The following is a 22,890-nucleotide window of genomic DNA, read 5'->3' on the forward strand; positions in this document are numbered from 1 at the left end:
GGAGGAGGCTCGAGTGGAGCATAAAGGCCGGCTTGCAATGGTTGAGATAAATGGCCTGTTGATGTGCTTTATATCCTATGTAATAACACATGTGTGCTCTTCCCACTGCAAATATACACACCAGAACACATTGATGAGCTTGCTTCCCTACATTATAACAGTGGCTACACTTCAAATGTACCCATTGGCTGTGACGTGCTTTCATGTGTCCTAAGGCCGTGAAAGGTGCTATATAAATGTAAGTAACTTTCTTCCTTCTTTTTATAGACAAGTAACCATTACTATGGCAGGAGGGAAGGAGGCCCAAGTTCAGATTTGCCCAAGCTGACATGCACAGTCACAATGATATCCTCCAATGCCGAATTCACATCAGACCCAAAATGGCAACGTAATCGGGAATTAAAAAATATCATTAATAAATTATTTTCTGTAAGTTTGGCTGAGTCCTGACATCCAAAATTGGCTGACCTTTATCAGTGATTGAGGGGGTCATGACCTCCCCTGATCCACACTCTCCCCCACAGGCCATTACTACCAAATGGGGATGGAATGTTTAACCATCTTAAACTCGTCTCCCTTTCTCTATCTATAGATAGATATATATCTATCATATAACAAATATTCAGCAATACCTGAGTTAATAGCTAAAAACTGCTGACACGCTCAAAGATAAAAAGAAATGGTCCTTAAATGTTAAAATTTTCAATGGAACCGAATCAGTGTGCCAGGAATTTCTCATTCAGTCCCTGGATCAACCAAGAACAGCCTTCACCTGTAAACGCTGCTGCAATATCCCTATGGCCGGGTGCTTCAGTAATTTTGAGCTATGGCACACTGTAAATTTCTATAAAAATAGGCTTCCCATTTTTAGCTTGGGTTTCATTTTCAGCAACAAAAGCTGTGATCTGCAACATGGCCCACACCCTAAATCGTCCTCTTCCTCCTTTTCCCTCCTCCCCCTCTCCAATAAAAAGTGCCCAACTCATGCCAAGTTATGGTTCCACAGGTGTGGTCATTCTTGGCTGAGGTACGAAGGACCAACCATGTTGATAGGATTGCACTTTACCAAGAGGGTGGGAGTGAATTCAATGTACCTGGACACAGGACGTTCAGAACAGGGAATACTGGAGGAGAGGCGGTAACTTACGGGCTCGTACGCACCTTGTACGCGCCAGTAGGGGCCGCAAATTATGAGCCAATATTACAATTGGCAGAAAAGCAGACACAGAAAATGAAGGAAAAGATTATGTCAGGCTTTAGATTGGTTGTGGAATCGAACAGGCAAATGGCAAATGAAACTGCTGAAAAATATAGAAGGAAAGAAAGATTTGCATTTATATAGCGCCTTTCACGACCATTGGACATCTCAAATTGCTTTACAGGCAACAAGTACTTTTGGCGTGGAGTCACTGTTGTGATATGGGAAATACGGCTGCCAATTTGCGCACAGTATTGCAAACAGGTTGAAAGGTGTAACATAAAAGTATACAACGAACAGAACTGAGCTGGTATAAAGAAGATGAAGTGATAGTAGACTGTTACATCCAACATTTAGACACTATAATGAAATAATTAAAAAATGCAAACAGAATGCTGGAATATATAGGCACACAGTGGAGTACAATTTTTTTTAAAACAGAGATTCCATGTTATAATGTTACAGTCCAGTACACTTAATTAAAAATTGCTCAATTCAAATGATTTAATAACTAGATTTTTAACATAAACTCTCACTTTGCTGTGATCAATCCAAAATATTATTCTAAATTAAGTCAGAGAGATGAATCCAGAGAACATAAGTTTAAATGAATGAAAAGTAAATTAAAAACAGAACGGAAAATAAGATTTTTTTTTAAACACTTGCATTTATAAAGCACCTTTCACAACCTCGGGATATGCCAAAACATTTTACAGCTCTTTGAAGTTTAGTCACTGTTGGAAATTCGACTATTTGCACACAGAACGTCCCACAAGCAGCAATGTGATAATGACCAGATAATCTGTTTTAGTGACGTTGGTTGAGGGATAAATATTGGCCAATATTGGAAGAATTTTGCTGCTCTTTTCCGAATAGTGCTATGGGAATTTATCGACCCGAGAGGGCAGGAAGGGTCTCGGTTTAACGTCTCATCCAACAGATGGCACCTCTGACAGTGCAGCACTCCCTCAGTATTGCACTGGCGTGCCAGCCTGGATTTTGTGCTCAGGTCTCTGGAATGGGACTTGAACCCACAACCTTCCTTAACAGAGGCGAGAGTGCTACCCACTGGGCTATAGCTGACACCATGGAAAATCTCTTCACTCAAAGAGTGACAAATGTTTGAAATAATCTTCCAAGAGGAGGGCAGTTATCGGGACAAAAACATTAAGGCCATTCAGACTCCAGCTGGATGCTATAATTAGAGATTCTTTCCTCCAGATTTTGGGTCACATTTCATGGCTGCAGCATGATCAGAAAGGCAAGTTGTACAGCTATGTACAGACTCAATAAAAAATTAATAAGTTATAGCTAAGCACGGGATAGTGTTTAAATACTTTGATTTCTCTGGAGGGGCTTTCATCAGAACAAGCACACAACTATGTAACCAGGTAACAAATAAAAACCATCATCTGGAAATTACTCCTGCCAGTGTTAGCAGACAAATGCTTAACACATTATACAACATTCTTTAGCCAATTGTTTCGACAGGGCTTTAAACCATTAGAAGGAAGCAGGTTAATAACTACATTAAACTGCCAGACAAAGGAATGGCATACGATGCATTTATGTGCTAATATCACCACTGCAATTTCTCAGCTTCTACATGAATTATATAACCGTAAACAAACTTCACGCACTATTTCATGAAACGTAACTGCATCAAACATGCAACAATGCCACTCAACACTTTTTCGGGTATTAGGATTTCTGCGATCTGAAGCGAAACCACTCTACCGGCTCACAGATCAACGTTCTCCAGCTACTTGCAGATTACAACTCATGTGTTATTCGTAAGAATAACAAGACAACAGGAGCAGATGGAATTCCCGCCGAGGCACTAAAGCATGGCGGAGAAGCACTATTGGCACGAATACATGACCTCATCTCTTTTATCTGGAAGGAGGAGAGCAAGCCAAGAGACTTCAGGGACGCCGTAATCGTGACCATCTTCAAAAAAGGGGACAATTCCGACTGCGGCAACTACAGAGGAATCTCCCTGCTGTTGGCCACAGGGAAAGCCATCGCTAGAATCTTCCTCAATCATCTTCTCCTGGTGGCTGAAGAGCTTCTCTCAGAGTCACAATGTGGATTCCATCCACTAAGGGGTACAATGGGCATGATCTTCATCGCGCAACAACAAGAGAAATGCAGGGAACAGCACCAACCCTTGTACATGGCCTTCTTTGACCTCACAAAGGCCTTTGACACTGTCAACCGTGAGGAATTATGGAGCATCCTCCTCAGTTTCAGCTGCCCTCAAAGGTTTGTCACCATTCTCCATCTGCTCCATGATGACATGCAAGCTGTGATCCTGACCAATGGATCCACCACAGACCCAATCCTCGTCCGGACCGGGGTCAAGCAAGGCTGCGTCATCACACCAACGCTCTTTTCGATCTTCCTTGCTGCAATGCTCCACCTCACCCGTAGCAAGCTCCCTGCTGGAGTGGAGCTAATCTACAGAACAAACAGGAATCTGTTCAACCTCCGCCGACTCCAGGCCAGATACAAGGTCGTCCCATCCTCTGCCATTGAATTACAGTATAGAGATGAGACTTGCGTTTGTGCGCACTCAGAGGCCGAACTCCAAGCCATCGTCAACACCTTCACCAAGGTGTACAAGAACATGGGCCTTCCATTAAACATCCGTAAGACAAAGGTCCTCTACCAACCTGACCCCGCCACACAACATTGACCCCGATTATCAAAATCCACGACAAGGCCTTGGACAACGTGGACCATTTTCCATACCTCGGGAGCCTACTGTCAGCAAGAGCAAACATTGACGACGAGGTCCAATAGCATCTTCAGTGCGCCAGCGCAGCCTTCGATCACCTGAGGAAGAGAGTGTTTGAAGACCAGGACCTCAAATCGGCACCAAGCTTATGGTCTACCGAGCAGTAATGATACCCGCCTCCTATATGGCTCAGAGACATGGACTATATACAACAGACACCTCAAAACACTGGAGAAGTATCACCAGCGCTGCCTCCGCAAGATCCTGCAAATCCATTGGGAGGACAGATGCACCAATGTCAGTGTTCTCGCTCAGATCAACATCCCCAGCATTGACCACACTCGCTCAGCTCCGTTGGGCGGGCCACATCGTCCGCATGTCCGACACGAGACTCCCAAAGCAAGCGCTCTGCGCGGAGCTTCGACACGGCAAGCGAGCCCCAGGTGGGCAGAGGAAATGCTTCAAGGACATTCTCAAAGTATCCTTGATAAAGTGCAACATCCCCATCGGCTCCTGGGAATCCCTGGCCCATGATCGCCCAAAATGGAGGAAGAGCATCTGGGAGGGTGCTGAGCACCTCGAGTCTCGTCGCCGAGAACAAGCAGAAACCACATGTAGACAGCGGAAGGAGCGTGTGTCAACCCAGGCTCCCCGACCACCCTTTCCTTCAACCACTGTCTGCCCACCTGTGACGAGAGACTGTAGGTCCCGCAGTGGACTCCATAGTCACCTGAGAACTCACTTTTAGAGTGGAGGCAAGTCATCCTCGACTCCGAGGGACTGCCTATGATGATGATGATGACAACTCGTGTTTTGGGGAACAATTTCAATAGTGCTGCCAACTGTAAGTGCAATACTAAATTTGGCTCTTAAAAGGGGCAAGTCAGGTGAGTCCACAGGGGCAGCATTCCGCCCAAACAGGTCTATATTCCCACTGTTTCAGTGCGCTCATTGTTGCAATGGACTTTCGTTTGAAGTGCTGTTAATTTTTTATTGTTTAAAAATATCCACATTTTTCAGAGTCTGCCTAATCTCACGGAAGCCATGCAATCCATGAAGCAAAATAAATCCCTAGCCAGGATGGGAGAATGATGGTCCTCGAGGGATAAGCTTTGATGGGCGACGTGGCCTTTTCTCATCCTGGACATTTCTGATGTCCTTAATTTCTTAGGTTTTTTTCATGTACAAGACTATCTTTTCATGTCAAATATTAATTTTGAGACGTTAACTATCTTCCTTAGGATGTCCTTTAATGAATCAACCATTTCAGATCATGACTTTGCCTACTTCCTCAGTTGGCAAACTTTCTTAGTTTTAGCACAAAGCTAGGAGAGAGTGCCTGATGCAATTAAAATGTTAATGACTTCTCTCCAGAAGATTGGCTCAGTTAGAAAGCTGGTACAGATTGAACCTCTCTTATCCGGGACTTCCTTATCCGTCACCACCCCTCGTCCGGCACCATTCCCGGCCGCTCCGACATGAACAAATTGATGACCTTCCTCGCTGCCGACTCCCGCAATCGATGGCCTGACCCCGCAATCCACCGCACCCCCCGCACCACGATCTCTCTGCCACACTCCAAGCCAGCCAGCCCCGATATTGCCTTGCTTAGTACCTGTACCATCCAATTTAACGTAACCTCCCCTCGTCCGGCAAAATCCCTTATCCAGAACAGGCCAGGTACCGAGGGTGCTGGATAAAAGAGGGTCAACCTGTATAGAAGTGTGTACATCCCTCGACTGTATTTGTGTATTTTGTTTTGGTTCAGCCCACAAGGCAAAGATGAAAGAAATCCTTTGCAGAAGCACTTAATGGAGCTTCATTTTAAATGTAGTACTTGTCTAGTTAAGAAATTCAAATGAGAAGACAGGCGATGTTATGGAGGTGGAAGTAGGCGGCCTTGGTGATGGAGTGGATATGTGGTTGGAAACTCATCTCAGGGTCAAATAGGACGCCAAGGTTGCAAACAGTCTAGTTCAGCATCAGACAGTGAACAGGGTGGGGGATGGAGTCGGTGGCTAGGGAACGGAGTTTGTGGCAAGAATCAAAGACAATGGCCCAGAAATTCCTCTCAAGGACTTCCCACGGGCAAAGCACTGTAGAATAGAAATAAAATGCGCACTTACCTTAAGCTGCAAGGCCCGCTGGAGATCCCAGTCTGGAGGCCTCTCGTGACTGCGCGTCGCAGCGCGTTCACGTCGGGACGTTCGTGGGAGTCACGTGGGCATGGACACTCGATCATAGGTAAGTATTTTCTCATTCATAGTGATAGGAGATTAGTAAGTTATGAATCTCCTATACTATGAATGAGAAAAACCCCAAAACGCACAATCACTACATAAAACGTTTAAAAAACACCTTACACAATACATTAATAGAAATTAAAGTTGTTATACATGTTTTTTAAAGAAAAAAAATTGCCGATTTTTTTTTAAAGTTAGGGTTATGGTTTAAAATAGCATTACCTGAGTGGGCAAGGTTTTAACATAAATATGTTTTTTAAAATTTTATTTTAATCATGTTTTTGATAGGTTTTTAAGCTCCTACACCAATAAAAGTAGGCTATGCGCCTGCTTCTATCAAGCGCAAGAGTTTCAAGGATGTTTGCCGGGCAAGATATGGGTAAATACCACAATCTTGCCCGTGCAAATGTCCTCGTTCCCAATCTGCGGATCATCTGTCAAGGGGTGGTGGTGAGGTCAGCGTACAATTGGAACCTAATGTGTTTTCTGTTGATATCACATGGGAATGATGTGCTAAGATGGGCCGAATGAGATTCTCCACCTACATCTTTCTTGTCGTAAGGCACTTCACCGTGGCAACGAGGCCCTATTGGATGCAGCTCATAAAAAATGTGAACAAGTCGGTGATATAGTTTAGAAAAATGCGATTGGTTGAAGACTGATGGACGTTATCTTCAATCACCTCCTTTAATTGTTGAGCTTGTTCTCAATTTGGCCAGGCAGCAGGTGGATCTGTTTAGCATTGTTTAAAGTCATCATCATCATCATGGAAACGAGGATGACTTGCTTCCACGCCAAAAAAAGGATGAGTTCACAGGTGTTTCAATGAAGGACCCGAACTATATCCTGAAGGGTGGAAGATGCCCATGCGTGGCTTTGTTAACATGTGGTGGCCATTGCACACCAGCTACCACACGGGCTTGACAGAGCTAGGTCTTGGTCCAGTGGCAAGGATTGCCCAAGGTAACTGGAGACCTGTTCTGCTGCGCGGACCTAGTGCGCATTTGTATCACAGTGTGGGCCCCTAACCCCGAACTCGCGCCTCCCCTGGGCCCCGATCATGTCCCTCTACAGTCTCTCGCTGCTCCTGCTGTATCTGTCCACGCTCCAATCATCGACCTGGACCTTGACGACATCCCTCTACGCTGCTGTCGCCCTCCTGCATCAGCTCGCGCTGTACCTTGAAGTGGTACGCCGCCACACTGCTCCTGGGCCGCCGCACGCCGTTTCTTTTATGGCCTCAACCTGCCGCTGTAAAGTAGACTGTAACTGTTGGTGCCAATGGTTTCAAAGGAAAGTGCTCGTCTCTTTCTGTGTTCTCTGTCCTTAACTTGTAACAACATCCTTCCTGAGCAAAGTCATCTTTAGCTGAAGCTCCTCGATAAGGCCCAGAAAGCTGGAGATTCGCGTAGCTAGTGATTCTCCTGGAATGTCTAACCGAGTTGAGTTCCACGTGCTGGATCTTTTCACACAACGCTGAGGAGTTGGGTACTGCCACAAAAATGATAAACCCTCCAATGGAAGGTTGTACTCCTTGGGTAAAAGCAGTCCAGTGTGTAAAGGTATGAGCTTCATGTAAGAATTCTCCTCACCCCAGCTTTCTGTTTCTGTCATTTTGAGCACAACCACGATCAGAGAAAGATTTTTAAACTGATTGTCTATCATCTCTCAATTTCTCCTCCACCCACCCTTTTCTTTTCTAGTCATTTGTAGCTAAGATTAAAACACGACACTAATTGATTCAACTTCCAGCTAGAAGGGATGGGATTATGTGTAGCCGCTGTATTATTCATGAGTTGCAATGATGGTGGGGGGCGGGGGAGAGAATATAGGTGATAGTTGACCAATTAAGAATCCTGTCATGACATAGCGGGGCTGAAATTTAGCCTCCCGAAAATAGCTCTCGGAAAGCAGCGGCCATGCGGCGGAGTCGAATGGCCGCCAATTTGGGGTTGAATGGCCGCCGCTGGCGATTTTTCGTTGGGGCCCCACTTCTGTCCCGCTGCTGCCGACCCCTCCTAAGTGCGTCATCAAAGTGTGATCTCCCGCAGCTCCATCGAAATTCAGGGCAAGAAGTCTTCGGGGGTGGCCGAGCGGTGCCCCGACAGCTTTTTCTGTCGGTGCACTGTGTTCGTCGTGCGCGCGACACGGCTGGGTGCCGGTTATTCACTGCCACGGCCACCATTTCATTTTTTTTGTCAGACGACTGCTAGGTCGGCCCGACAATTATGCCCCCCTGGTCCGGCCAAAACCCTCCCTGGTGGACCGAACTTAAATAATCACAGCGGCTCTCCCCTTTAAGTGAAGGGGAGAGACTTGGTGGCACACACGCGTCATGACATCATCAGCGGCAGGCTGATGACTGACAGCGACAGAGACTCCGCCCCTCTAGAGTGCTGACCACTGCACTTCCACCCCCCATTATGATCAACTTCCGGTCCGGTCCAAAAACAATGACAAGAGCTGAATTCCGCGCAAGAGGCCACCTCATCCACAGCGGCGGTGAAAACATCAACAGCAGTCGGTGCGGCCCGTTTTGGTCAACGCTGAATTTCTACCCCAGTGTATTTTAGAATCATAGAATCATACAGCACAGAAGGAGGAAGCCATTTGGCCCATCATGGCTGTGCTGTCTCTTTGAAAGAGTCCCACTTCCTGCTCTTTCCCCATAGCCCTGCAAAGGTTTCCTCTTCAAATATTAATCCAAATCCCTAGTTCTAGAGTGGATCTGAATTCCAATGACTCAGTGGCTTCACCACACAACGGCAACCAAGTTTAAGGCAGAGATTAAACGTAAAACATTTCTGGTTGGAAAAACATCACATTTCCCTGCAGAACCTACTGGCCTTTTGACGAATGTTTGCGTTTGGGTCCTCCTTGTCAATTCAGCCAACCACAAAAAATAGCATGTTACCACTGATTAGAAACAGATCCGACCAACTCAGAAGCAATTTCCATATCAATAAAAGGGAGGGGTGGAATAACTAAACTGATTATAGCATCCACTTGAAGTATTTACTTTTTTCCGACGGACTCAAAATTCAACATCGTTGCAACAAAAGAGCCCCTAAAAACCTGTGTGGTTTTAAAATTAGATTTCACATTGGTGAGATCCAAAGATGCAAGCCAGAACAAAAAATAAGAAAAATGCTTCCCCTGTAAACTTTGATGTGACAGTGTACTGAGAGATGCTAAATGGAGAGAAAAAAAATCCTTTATGCAGGATTAAACATCAGCAGGGTTCTTTAAACACATCCAGATGACTGTCCCAGCAGGAATTCTATGCTCATTATCACCTTCCAGATGAGACCCTGACCTGCTCGTGTTGCTAGAAAGCAGTTCCAGTGGTCACCCCATGCAAGCTCTAAGGCTACTTCACTTGAAACTGGGTTACTCTCATATTGCAGAAGCGTTTCCACAACATTATCTGTATCTCGAGCTCCGAATCTGCATCAGTTATGCTGCACAACAACTGGGAGATTGCTGGCAAACATTGAAAGAAAGACTTGGATTTATATAGCGCCTTTCATATCCACCGATGTCTCAAAGCGCTTTACAGCCAATGAAGTACTTTTGGAGTGTAGTCACTGTTATAATGTGGGAAACATGGCAGTCAATTTGCGCACAGCAAGTTCCCACAAACAGCAATGTGATAACGACCAGATAATCTGTTTTTGTTATGTTGATTGAGGGAAAAATATATGCCAGGATATCGGGGATAACTCCCCTGCTCTTCTTTGAAATAGTGCAATGGGATCTTTTACGTCCACCTGAGAGAGCAGGCGGGGCCTCGGTTTAATGTCTCATCTGAAAGACGGCACCTCTGACAGTGCAGCACTCCCTCAGCAGTGCACTGGAGTATCAGCCTAGGTTTTTGTGCTCAAGTCCCTGGAGTGGGACTTGAACCCACAACCTTCTGACTCAGCCAGAGCCGACACTACTGGAACAATGCAGTTTGCTATAAAGTCATGTTTGTGGATCTCCGCCAATGTTACGGGAAGGCCCCTACAGGACAGCTGTATAAAAACCGTGTGGCTGCATAGTACACCCGATACAAGAACCAAACCTGCCAGTGGCCAGAAGAAAAGGACGAACTCAAATGCCCAGCAGCACTGTGCCAACAGTTCACTTTTGTCTTTCCCTTCCCAAGGAAGGGGACAAAGCTACTTTGCTGGGTGACATTCCCTGGTTCTGGATACACCTGCATTGCCTGCGCATTGATGTCGTTGCCTCAAAAGAAAGAGCGATCCTGCATTAACAGATTGCGTTTCATGTCTTCAGGATGTTACATCTGAGATTCTGAGCCATCGAATTACTTTTGAAGTGTAACCACTGTTGCAATGTAAACAAACGCAGCAGCCAATCTGTATCCAGCAAAGTCCCGCAAAAAGCAAGTGAGATAAATGACCAGATAAACAGTTTTGTTTGGTAATCGTGTTTGGGAACACGGTTGTTGGCCAGGACAGTGGGAAACTCTCCTGCTTTACTTCGAATGGTGCCATGGGATCTTTTATGCCCACCTCAGAGGGTATCAGTTTAACACCTCATCTGAAAGATGGAGACACACAGAGCTTCAATTTTTGTCATGACCTTTCAATCTGATTGCTGGTTCGTATTGCACAACTATTTCCAGTAGGCAACTTTAGTGGTCAATCACATTACCAAATAAAAGTCAGTTGGCTCAGTTTATCCATTTTGTCATGCAGGAGACTGGGCATTAAACATCCAATGCAGCAGAACAGCTAATAATAAAATATAAGTGCCCATGTTTTCTGGAACAGTGCAAAGTTTTATATGAAATTGATTGTAGCTTGTATACTCACTGCATCCAAGAAGCAAAGGAACCTCCCAAAACTCTGTGTAACGGCCTGATTCTTGGCAAAACCCACTGAAGAAATACAAGAAACATCTTTCAATACCTAATGTGTACAGGGCATGTGATTCTCATGAAGCATGTAGTGAAATAAAATCCAGCATTATGGCAGTTTACATCTGATACAATCGCAGTAGTTTAATATTATCTCAGGCCGTCAATGCATTACCGCCTTGTAACACGTCCTAGTTTGTGAGTTATCCTCTATGTATTATATGACAGACACTGATGTCGATGTGCATTATGCAACTGATAATTGCATCATTGTAGCAATATATCAAAGAGTAATTAACAAGGAGCATCCTTGATCCTGTACCAATGCCAACTATCGCAAGTATTCATGCAGCTCCCCAGCCTTTCATAACATAACGACCAGAGATACTTTACACTACCTCGGGCGATTTGTGACAAAGGAGCATGCGGTTCTGCAATAATTTGGAATGAGTTGAACAGAAACAGATCTGAGGACCAATAATGCTCCCTTCATTTGCAATTTCTTTCTCCCCTGAAGCCAGTTTATATCGTTCAAAGGGCACTTGGTACACTCGGGTAGCTCAACCAAATGGGCAGTGTGAACCCAGACAGTGCATATCAGCAGGCTATTTGACTCTGGGGGCATCACCAAATATCCTGATGCTGCCCACATTTTTCAACAAGGATCACTTGAAGGGGATTCATAAGCAGCAACCCCGGTAGAATATTTTTTTCTTTTCCTATCAGAGCATGATGTCAACTTTGCCACCCATACAACCCCCTCAGCTCAAGTCAGCTAACTGAGCACAGACTGATGACTGAACCAGAGATGTTCCTGGTCTGAATGGCAGGCTGAGTAGTCACTTGTACCCCAGTAATGTGTGTATATAGCAACAGCCACTGTGGGAGCCAGAGAACAGTGAGAGAGTCGGTGGTCTGAAATAGGAGCAGACTTCTCGCAGATTGAAAGATACAGAGAGGTGAAGATTCATTTGAAAGAAGTAGTAGATACTGGCACTCTTCCAGTATGTGGAGAGATTTTGAACACTCATTGACAGAGCTCAGGGGAAACAGTTGCCGGTGACCCTCTCAAAGTAGGGTCAGCCAGGCAACAGTGGACATCCTTAGGAGGAGGATTCACTGAGGATGAGAATAGAAGAAGCATTTAAAGGGGCAGGGGGTGACTCCTGCGATGGCTCGCTGGGCGAAAGAAGAAAGACTTGCATTTATATAGCACCTTTCATGACCACCAGATATTTCACTGCTTGGTGCGGTACTGAGCCTCACAGACCAGGAGAGTAACAACTTTAAACATAGAAACATAAAAATTAGGTGCAGGAGTTGGCCATTTGGCCCTTCGAGCCTACACCACCATTCAATAAAATCATGGCTGATCATGCAACTTCGGTACCCCATTCCTGCTTTCTCTCCATACCCCTTGATCCCTTTAGCCGTAAGGGCCACATCTAACTCTCTTTTGAATATATCTAACGAACTGGCCTCAACAACTTTCTGTGGTAGAGAATTCCACAGGTTCACAATTCTCTGAGTGAAGAAGTTTCTCTTCATCTCGGTCCTAAATGGCTTACCCCTTATCCTTAGACTGTGACCCCCGGTCTGTAATGGGTTCGCTGATCTCGGCTTGGGCAGTGGTGCGGTGCAGGGAGTGTGATCATTAACCTCAGTGTCCCTGGGCTAATGTGGGGAGAGAACTCAGCCAAGGTTCCCGCTCCCAACAGCTGCCCAGTGACTTCCGTCAGACAGTGCATGTGTTCAGACAGGATCAGGTGTGGCCATAGTTGCCCTTGGACAGATTGTCCTGGCACTCAGTCCTGCCTCACCCATGCAGCACGTGCATGTGGGCGATGCAACAGAGAGTGGCCCGTACCCATGGGGCCCGCCTGCCAGGGGTATCCGCACCTTTAGGAGAGAAGGGGAGCAGGTTAGGAACTTGGGAACAGGAGCAGGCCATTCTGCCCCTCCAGCATGTTCTGCCATTTAATTACATCATGGTTGGTAACCAGAAGTCGCATATTTAAGGTAATTGGCAAATAACTAGAGGGGCGTTGAGAATTTTTTTAATGCACGTGTTGTTGTGATCGGGAATGCACTGCCTGAAAGGGCGGTGGAAACAGAGTCAATAGTAACTTTCAAAAGGCAATTGGATAAATACCTGAAGGGAAAACATTTGCAGGGCGATGGGGAAAGGGCCGGGGAGTGGGACTGATTGGATCGCTCTTTCATAGAGCCGGCACCGGTACAATGGGCCGAATGGCCTCCTTCTGTGCTGTACGATTTTATGATCTATGATCCATGACTAACCCGGCAGTGCATATATAAATGGAACCATTAGCATTTGATAAAGGAATCAGAGTTAGGCCTTTACCAGCACGCTGAATGCATGAAAAGGGAGCCTGATTAATCACTAAAAACAGATCCACTGCCTCGGACACATATCCAGCAAACTCTATTGAATGAGAAGTACTTTACACTATTAAAAAAATTAAGCCAAATGTTGCCTCAAACCTATTTCAAATTCACCCCCTCCCCCCATTAAATGACACAAGGCTATTGCACATAAGGTTCCATAAAGTCTTGTGATTTCAATACTTGAGCTTGAGACCAAACAGTGTTGGGTTCCCATGGAAACTGTGTTAATAAGTGAAGAGGTTCCCACAATGCAGCGTGTGTTGGTGTAACCAGAGAATTTGGTCCAACTATGCTGGACAGACAATCAATGTTTGTGCCAGCAGACCCATTTCCCCTCAGTCTTTTCAAGAAGTCCATTTCCCCATGGCTACCAGTCCAAATGTTCTACAGTGATGCCAGTATTAATCATTGTTTTTGCTGCCCAATTGAAACAGGAAGGTGTCAAGTTAAATAAACACCATCATGGTTCCCACATTACCCTTTCAGCACCAAATCAAAGACAAAATCCAGACAAAACGGATTTACTTCAGAACTATATTAATAGCATTTTTTAGGGTTGAGTTTGTCTCTTTTATTCTGTTTTTTAGTGCTTAATGTTAAAAACATAGCAGTTCCTACATAGGAAAGAAAATGTGAGAATATTTTGAAAGCCAAAACTGTTCTGGTCCAAAGCTCGGGTACTGCCCTTTAACCTGCAAAGAAGCAAATCCTGGTATCACATGGTACACAACCACTTCTGCTCAAGACACGTGATTCCATTGCAGGAGCCAACTATATGTTAGTGTCACCATGACACCTGAGCTCTCTAGTCATCCTGTGATATTTTCCCCAATGCCTCTTGTCTTTTTCAAGGTATGTTGGTGACGGAGTAGATTTGCTTCTCTGTGCTTTATAGAGACAGTTTTCAGAAAAATAGTTTTTCTTTATTACACATGGAGGCAATTATACACACAGTATTGGATAGAATACTCCAACAACATTTGTTTTTAATAAAAGGAATCAGCATTGCTTCTTTCAGTTTACATTCTACACATCCAGCTATACACCCTAATGTGCCTTGTCAATCACTGCCTTACGTTGCAAAGACATTTCCAATGATTGGCCAATGACTACGCCTATGCCTTTCACCTACATAGTTACATCTCTGACCAAGTAACTCATAGTTACTTATTAATAACTGGATGGAAATGTACCTTTAATGCAACTATTAGTAGTGAATTCTACATCTCACTCAACTTCCCAGGTGCTTGGTCTGTTAATCCCATTGTCTGCTGCCTCAATTCTTGGGATACTTTCCTATCCCCCTCATAATTTTGTATCATCAGCAAACACTGACATTCTGTTGTCAAGATAATTTACAAGCATACATAAAGAGTGGTGAACCCATATGGGATTCCTCTCACATAGGTGCCCAGCTTGAAGCAATGTCATCCAGGATTACTCACGTTCTTCTGTTGCCAAAACTATTTTCTATCAAATTTGCCCCTTTACTCTGGATTTGGTGAACTTTCATATTTACTGGAGAATCTACCCCCTCCCATCTCTACCTGGAGAGGATCCTATCAAATGCTTTCTGAGAGTTTGGATTTACAATCCCAAACATATTTCTGTCATCCACTAACATAGCTATACACTAAACAATACCAACAACAACACCAACTTGTATTTATATAGCACCTTTAATGTAGTGAAACATCCCAAGGTGCTTCACAGGAGTATTATGAGACAAAAAATTTGACATCGAGCCACACAAGGAAAAATTAGGCAGGTGACCAAAAGCTTGGTTAAAGAGGTAGGTTTTAAGGAGCGTCTTGAAGGAGGAAAGAGAACTAGAGAGGTGGAGAGGTTTAGGCAGGGAATTCCAGAGCTTAGGGCCGAGGCAACAGACGGCACGGCCACCAATGGTTGTGTGATTATAATCAGGGATGCTCAAGAGGGCAGAATTAGAGGAGCGCAGGCATCTTGGGGCGTTGTGGGGCTGGAGGAGATTACAGAGATAGTGAGGGGCGAGGCCATGGGGGGATTTGAAAACAAGATGAGAATTTTGAAATCAAGGCATTGCTTTACTGGGAGCCAATGGTTAGCAAGCACAGGGGAGATGGGTGAACGGGACTTGGTGCGAATTCGGACACGGGCAGCCGGGTTTTAGATCACCTTTAGTTTATGTAGGGTAGAATGTGGGAGGCCAGCCACGAGTGCATTGGAATAGTCAAGTCCAAAGGTAACAAAGGCATGGATGAGGTCTTCAGCAGCAATGAGCTGAGGCAAGGGCATTCTCCTAAACAGGTAACATATTTTAATTGACTATCCTGAAGATTGGCCAGCTTATACAGCTGCAGTTTATTGCACATTCCTAATTTGAATATGGTTTTTTCAAGATTTGCTTCAGGCCTGTGCTGTCGTGGTAGGCAGCACTGGGAATATATCCTGAGATAAGGATTTATTGATGCATTGGCAGTGCCTTTCCATGTGCCTCTTGTTCCCATTGAGCTTTGGGTGGGAGGACTGATTTATAATTTTATGATGCGCAATTCATTGGGCCACGTTGAAAAAAAGAATAAATAACATTTTTATTCTGACATTTCAGCAGATCATGACATAATATCCATGACATGCACCATTATAAAGGGCTATGTTTATCGCTTGAGGGAGCATGTTTGCAAAGCATTTGAAAAAGTTCCAAAGGCCTACCTGTATTCAAATTAAAAATAAAATGAAAAGTGCAGAATATCATTCATCATAAAAGCCGAGAAATAGTTTAATTATTGCTTTATGACTGTTATGGTATAAAGTGTGACATTTTTGTGCCCAACAGTTTCTGAGGAGACTTTGCTTAGGTCCCACCATAGACAGAACAGGGACCTGAAACCAGCCATACAACGACTATCAGATAAAAATTGCCAGAGATATGTCATCTTAACTACGGAAAGGCTTTTTCCAATGACACAGAAACCATTTCGAATGTGCAAGAAATATTTCCTGGAAAATCTTAGAATGTAGAAAACTAGTATATTGGAACTGCACACACTGTGAAACATTCCTATTGCAGAGAACAGTACAGTGCACCAACTTAACTTAAAACTAGTGAATTGCAGAAGTCTTCCATTATTTCTGCTGTATGTTTATCTTGCTAATTTGAATCGAATTGTACGTCTATGTGAATGCATTTTTTCTTCTTCTTCAGATTGATCCCTACATTACATAGAAGTACAGCCCAGAAACAGGCCATTCATCCAATGTTTATGATACACATGAGCCTGCTCCACCCCTTTTCATCTATTCTATCGGTATAACCTTCTATTACTTTCTCTCTCAGGTGCTTATCTAGCTTTCCCTTAAATGCATCTATGCTAGTCGCCTCAACTACTGGTTGTGGTAACGAATTCCACATTCTAACCACTCTCTGGGTAACGAAGTTCCCCCTGAATTCCCTATTGGATTTATTAGTGACTATCATATATTTATGGCCCCTAGTTTTGGTCCACCTCAACAAGTGGAAACAGCTTCTCTACATCAAACCCCTTCATAGAGTCATAGTCATTATGGCACAGGAGGCCATTTGGCCCATCGAGCCCATGCCAGCTCTCTATAGAGCAATCTAGTCAGTCCCATTTCATAATCTTAAAGACCTCCATCAGGGCACCCCTCAGTCTTCTCTTCTACATATCTATTTGTATGATGTGTTGCCGTTGGGAACAGAAATATCTGGATTTCTGTGCTGCAATCCATACTGTAACAACATGAGCTATAGCCGTTCAGAATCAGGGCACTGCACCAAGGACTTCTGAATCACCTGAACACAGTGGATACAGGAATGATCGAGCAGGAAGGAGCGTGCACTCATAAGGCAGCCAGCCAGATTTTCCAACCCTTTTTCCACCACTGATCCCATCTTCCTTCCCGGCACTCCCTCAGGCTGAACTAGAATGCAGAGCAGAGCTGCAAACCCCACATCCTATCCACGTTCACCTCTGGCTCAACTTTAACCCCTCCACTGTTGATACACTTATCCACGTTTTCGTCACCTCTTGACTTAATTACTCGAATGACTTCCTTGCTCATCTCCCATCCTTCCACAAACTCCAGCTTATCCAAAATGCAGTCACTCGTATCCTGTCTGCACTAAGTCCTGATCATCCAGCACCCACGTCCTCATTGCCCTACATTGGCTCCCTAAATTTCTTTAAACCCGTCATGGCCTTGACTCATGCTATCACTGAAACCTTCTCCAGCCTTATATGCCCTTCCACAACCCTCGGTCCTTTTGTGCATGCCTCCCTTTGATAGCAGAACCTTCAGACTGTTATAAAAACAGAAAATGCTGGAAATCTCAGCAGGTCAGGCAGCATCTGTGGAGAGAAACAGAGTTAATGTTTCAGGTCAATGACCCTTTGTCAGAACTGGCGAAGGGTCATCTACCTGAACGGTTAACTCTGTTTCTCTCCACAGATGCTGCCTGACCCACTGAGATTTCCAGCATTTTCTGTTTTTATTTCAGATTCCAGCATCCACAGTATTTTGCTTTTGTTTCAGATGGTTATACCTTTTTTAAAAAATCTATGCTAAACTGGTTTATCTCTCCACTTTTCTCTCCTCTTAAAACCCGTATGTTCAATCAAGTTTTCGATCAGCCTCCTAATCTTTCCCTCCTTGATGCAGCATCCATTTTCCCTCTCTAACTCCAGATGTGGTTACATCAAAGGCACTATAGAAATACATGTGTTATGTAAATGCAAGTACTTATTTTCTGCTCTACCATTGTACAATGAAACTATCGACTTGACGAACTATAACATACCTCCTTTTGGGTGTGAAGACTCATGTCCACCAATCACAACAAATACACCTCTATCTTCAAGCTTAGTTCTCCATTTTCCAATAATATTCAATGAGTCATCCTACAACAAATAAATAAAGCAGCTCGGTAAAAGCACCACTAAAGAAAACCTTTTGCAAGGCACAAGTACGATATGCCTTCTCGCCTGACCATTCTATAAATTTTATGCGAGAATATTTGTTCTACAAACATTTGTATCCAAACCCATTTAAGTTAGTCATTGAATAAAAGCAAAGCAGAGAGGGATGTGCTAAATGTTAGGTTTGGATCAGGAATTCAGCTTAATGGGCAACACTACATTGGAAGCTTTTCACTGGATCAGAATCATGTTGGAATTTAGAATTGTTATCTGGAGTAAACGGTTGAAACGTATATTCTTACACCACCATGCAGTTAGTGACAAGCTGTTTGGAAACACTGCCTAGAAATGACCTGCCCTCTGAAGGTGACCTGCCATTGCCTGGCGCTCTATATGGACATTTCCTGGCCCAAGACCGCTCAAAGTGGAGGAGAAGCATCCGAGAAGGCGCCAAAGTCTTTGAGTCTTTTCACCGGGAGCAGACGGAAGCCAAACACAAACAACGGAAGTAGCATGCGACATACCAAACACCCCACCCACCCGTCCCTCCAACCACCATCTGCCCCACCTGTGACAGGGACTGTAGATCCCGCATCGGTCTCATTAGTTAACTTAGAACTCATTTTAGTGTGGAAGCAAGTCATCCTTGACTCCGGGGCACTGCCTAAGAGAGGAGAAGATATGGACATCAAGTTCTGATGGGCAAGTGTGGAGCTCAACACCATGACTATCTACGAGAAGCAAGCAGCCAGTAATCACAGGAACACTTGTTGTTGTTTCATGTGACGGGAGAAGCTTATTATGGGATGTCTAGTTTGGTTATCCATTCGATGGCCTCCTGAGATGCCGAGTGGAGGAATGAGTTGAAGTGGGCAGGTTGAAGTGATGTGTTCCATGGTCTGGGACTCGTGGCCACAGTCACACTTTGGCTCATCCCTCATCGTCCGTGCCCGGTGCGGATTGGGTTGGGCGCTGTCTACTGTCTTCGCGGGAGGTCGAAGCCAGAGACCTCTGCTGTTGGGTCACTGATGAGGTGTTGGTTCTTTATGTTGCATGTGACCCACGGTTCCCTCCATCTGTATAGTGTGTCGACACCAGCTGCGTGGATATTGGCTACTGTTTCCCAGATTTTAAGTGCTTTCATGGTGGGTTTTTCAAGTCATTGTGAATGGAAAGGTCGATGGTGCTCATGATTTTTTCCAACTCATGGAGCACGGTGGAGTCGCAACGAGTGGCTGGTGGGACGATGTGGGACAGCACCGGGAGTCACTCAGTTGAAATGGACTTAAGTGTCCCTGACATCGTCCTCATGGTGGAGTTTAGCTGCAAATTGAAATAGTGACATCTGCAGCTTTTAATTGACACAAACACTACAGATACAATCTCAGAGTCCTAACTCAAATGTGAATTGATGAAAATAATTGGAAACTTATTGGTTCAAATTGTTTCGTATCCACAAATCCCCTCTCCATTTTGTTCCTGCTTCTTCCTCCAACTCCCCCAGTTAACTATGCTGCATTACTCGGCTCAGACAGTGCTGCTGTCAGACACCTCTCGACAGCCAATGCTAATCCTTGGTTCATCGCGTGGAAAGAAAGCCTAGTTGAAGCTGAAAGGCGATCCCTGCTTCAGACATTTTCATGTGCGCTCCCAGATGACTGGGCCAACTCTGGCAATCTCAGCCAGGGAAAGCCAGAGTGCAAAGATCACCGACAACTAGGATTTGATCATAACATTTCTAGTTGAAATGTTAACACTCTGGCATTGTAGCCCCAGCCCACCTGACCCCAGTCCAATTTATTTTTCGATCATGAGTATTTCCATTTTATCCTTTTCATCTCCTTCAGCCTTCCCATTTTCAAGCAAGGATAAATGATCTGAGCAGCAGACTTCTCCAGGGAAGCCATCAGCTAGAAAGGGCGAGAAGGATTGGTTTTCTCTCTAAGAGGAACCATCCAGTTGCTGAATACACTTATCTAGCAGGCTGGAAGATAACTGGAGAAAACTGTCCATGAAGGTAGATGAGCACAAATGGTTTTCGGTTGCATGGTTAGGGTTATCGAGCATCAAACAAAGAGCATTATAGACTTTGGTACATCTGCATTTCAAAGTAAGTGCTCATAGTGAAAGCTGTAGAGGCTCTAGAGTAGGTCCAGGGGAGGATTAACAAAAGGATACCAAGCCTTAGAGCTCTCAGTTATGAGAACAGGAGCCAAGAGTTAGGACAATTTACTTTGGAGAAATATCATAGGCAGTCCGTCGGAATCGAGGAAGACTTGCTTCGACTCTTAAAAATGAGTCCTTAGGTGGCTGAACAGTCTAATACGAAAACCACAGTCCCTGTCACAGGTGGGATAATCGTTGAGGGAAAGGGTGGGTGGAAGTGGTTTGCCGCACACTCGTTCCGCTGCCTGCGCTTGGTTTCTGCATGCTTTCGGCGATGAGACGCGATGTGCTCGCCGCCTTCCCGGATGCACTTCCTCCACTTAGGGCGGTCTTTGGCTAGGACTCCCAGGTGTCAGTGGGGATGTTGCACTTTTTCAGGGAGGCTTTGAGGGTGTCCCTGTAACGTTTCCTCTGTCCACCTTTGGCTCGTTTGTCGTGAAGGAGTTCCGAGTAGAGCGCTTGCTTTGGGAGTCTCATGTCTGGCATGTGAACTATATGGCCTGCCCAGCGGAGCTGATCAAGTGTGATCAGTGCTTCAATGCTGGGGATGTTGGCCTGGTCGAGGATGCTAATGTTGGTGCGTCTGTCCTCCCAGGGGATTTGTAGGATCGTGCGGAGGCATCGTTGGTGATATTTCTCCAGTGACTTGAGGTGTCTACTGTACATGGTCCATGTCTCTGAGCCATACAGGAGGGCGGGTATTATTACAGCCCTGTAGACCAAGAGCTTGGTGGCAGTTTTGAGGGCCTGGTCTTCAAACACTCTTTTCTTCAGGTGGCTGAAGGCTGCACTGGCGCACTGAAGGCGGTGTTGAATCTCGTCATCAATGTCTGATCTTGTTGATAAGAGGCTCCCGAGGTATGGGAAACAAAGGTGTAGAGCAAATAGGATTGAGGGATTGGACAGATTATTTGAAGTGGATAAGAATGGTTGGACTGAGGGGCATGGATATAACATATGCAGGTAAAAAAGTTAGGTTCAATACCAGGAAGTATTTCTTGTCATAGAAAGTTATCAGTCTCTGGAACAGAGTACCCAAGTGGGTATAGATTCACAACTGTCCTTTAAAAGAGAACTTTACATGTTCCTGAGAGAAATGGGGATTTCCAGTTAAAAAGGTCAATTTGGAAGTTAGTTTGCAACTGTGAGATGTTACAGGAAACCACAGCCTGCTGGAGCTTTACTTGATTTCCTTAGACAGTCTCAGAAGCATTCCCCGGAGTTTTCCCTGAATTGCCTGCAGGTTTTTTTCTTTTTCCGCTCCCAGGGGACTATGTGGTTGGGGTGGGTTAATGAGGCAGGTGGTATTATGCCCAAATAAACATTCAAATTGGTGGGGAAATAACTAACTGCTTTTATTTTCAGATCCTCTGGAATATTTCCCGTCAAAGAATAACAAAAGCGATCCAAGAGAGACCTTGGAGTGTAATTGCTACAATGTGCTACTCCCATCAGGGTGTCATCTAGTGTTCAGTTAACAATATGCAAGTACCATACATATCACATGGCTGCACCATGTCTGGATGGGATGGGATAGGCTTGATGGGCCTGAAAGTTTGTTTATTAACCCTACTTTTCATCTGGGTTAACTGTAATTCAAACTACAATGTTCTGACCGGGAATATTGTGGTAGAATACAAATCTACATCTAAACATCCGTAAGACAAAGATCCTCCACCAGCCTGTCCTCACCGCACAGCACTGCCCCCCCAGTCACCAAGATCCACGGTGCAGCCCTGGACAACGTGGACCACTTCCCATATCTCAGGAGCCTCCTATCAACAAGAGCAGGCATTGACGACAAGATCCAACACTGTTTCCAGTGCGCCAGTGCAGCCTTCGGTCGCCTGAGGAAAAGAGTGTTTGAAGACCAGGCCCTCAAAACTGCCACCAAGCTCATGGTCTACAGGGCTGTAGTAATACCCGCCCTCCTGTCTGGCTCAGAGACATGGACCATGTACAGTAGACACCTCAAGTCGCTGGAGAAATACCACCAACGATACGATGTCTCCGCAAGATCCTACAAATCCCCTGGGAGGACAGACGCACCAGCGTTAGCGTCCTCGACCAGGCCAATATCCCCAGCATTGAAGCACTGATCACACTTGATCAGCTTCACTTGGCAGACCACATAGTTCGCATGCCAGACACGAGACTCCCAAAGCAAGCGCTCTACTCGGAACTCCTTCACGGCAAACGAGCCAAAGGTGGGCAGCGGAAACATTACAAGGACACCCTCAAAGCCTCCCTGATAAAGTGCAACATCCCCGCTGACACCTGGGAGTCCCTGGCCAAAGACCGCCCTAAGTGGAGGAAGTGCATCCGGGAGGGCCCTGAGCACCTCGAGTCTT

The 22,890-nt window shown here is 45.1% G+C and overlaps 1 protein-coding gene across 2 annotated transcripts in view; it reads right to left on the reverse strand.

Annotated features, from left to right (window-relative positions):
- Positions 1-22,890, reverse strand: part of b3gntl1 (UDP-GlcNAc:betaGal beta-1,3-N-acetylglucosaminyltransferase-like 1) — a 388,088-nt gene that overhangs the window by 355,209 nt on the left and 9,989 nt on the right. For both annotated transcript variants that reach the window (XM_070858174.1, XM_070858173.1), the window contains exons 3-4: positions 18,256-18,355; positions 11,005-11,069 (exon numbers count right to left, since the gene is read on the reverse strand). In XM_070858174.1, coding sequence (XP_070714275.1) covers positions 11,005-11,069; positions 18,256-18,355 — 165 coding nt within the window. The remainder of the gene's footprint in view (positions 1-11,004; positions 11,070-18,255; positions 18,356-22,890) is intronic.

This window comes from Pristiophorus japonicus, chromosome 16, assembly GCF_044704955.1.
Source record: "Pristiophorus japonicus isolate sPriJap1 chromosome 16, sPriJap1.hap1, whole genome shotgun sequence".
Taxonomy (NCBI): Eukaryota; Metazoa; Chordata; class Chondrichthyes; family Pristiophoridae; genus Pristiophorus; species Pristiophorus japonicus.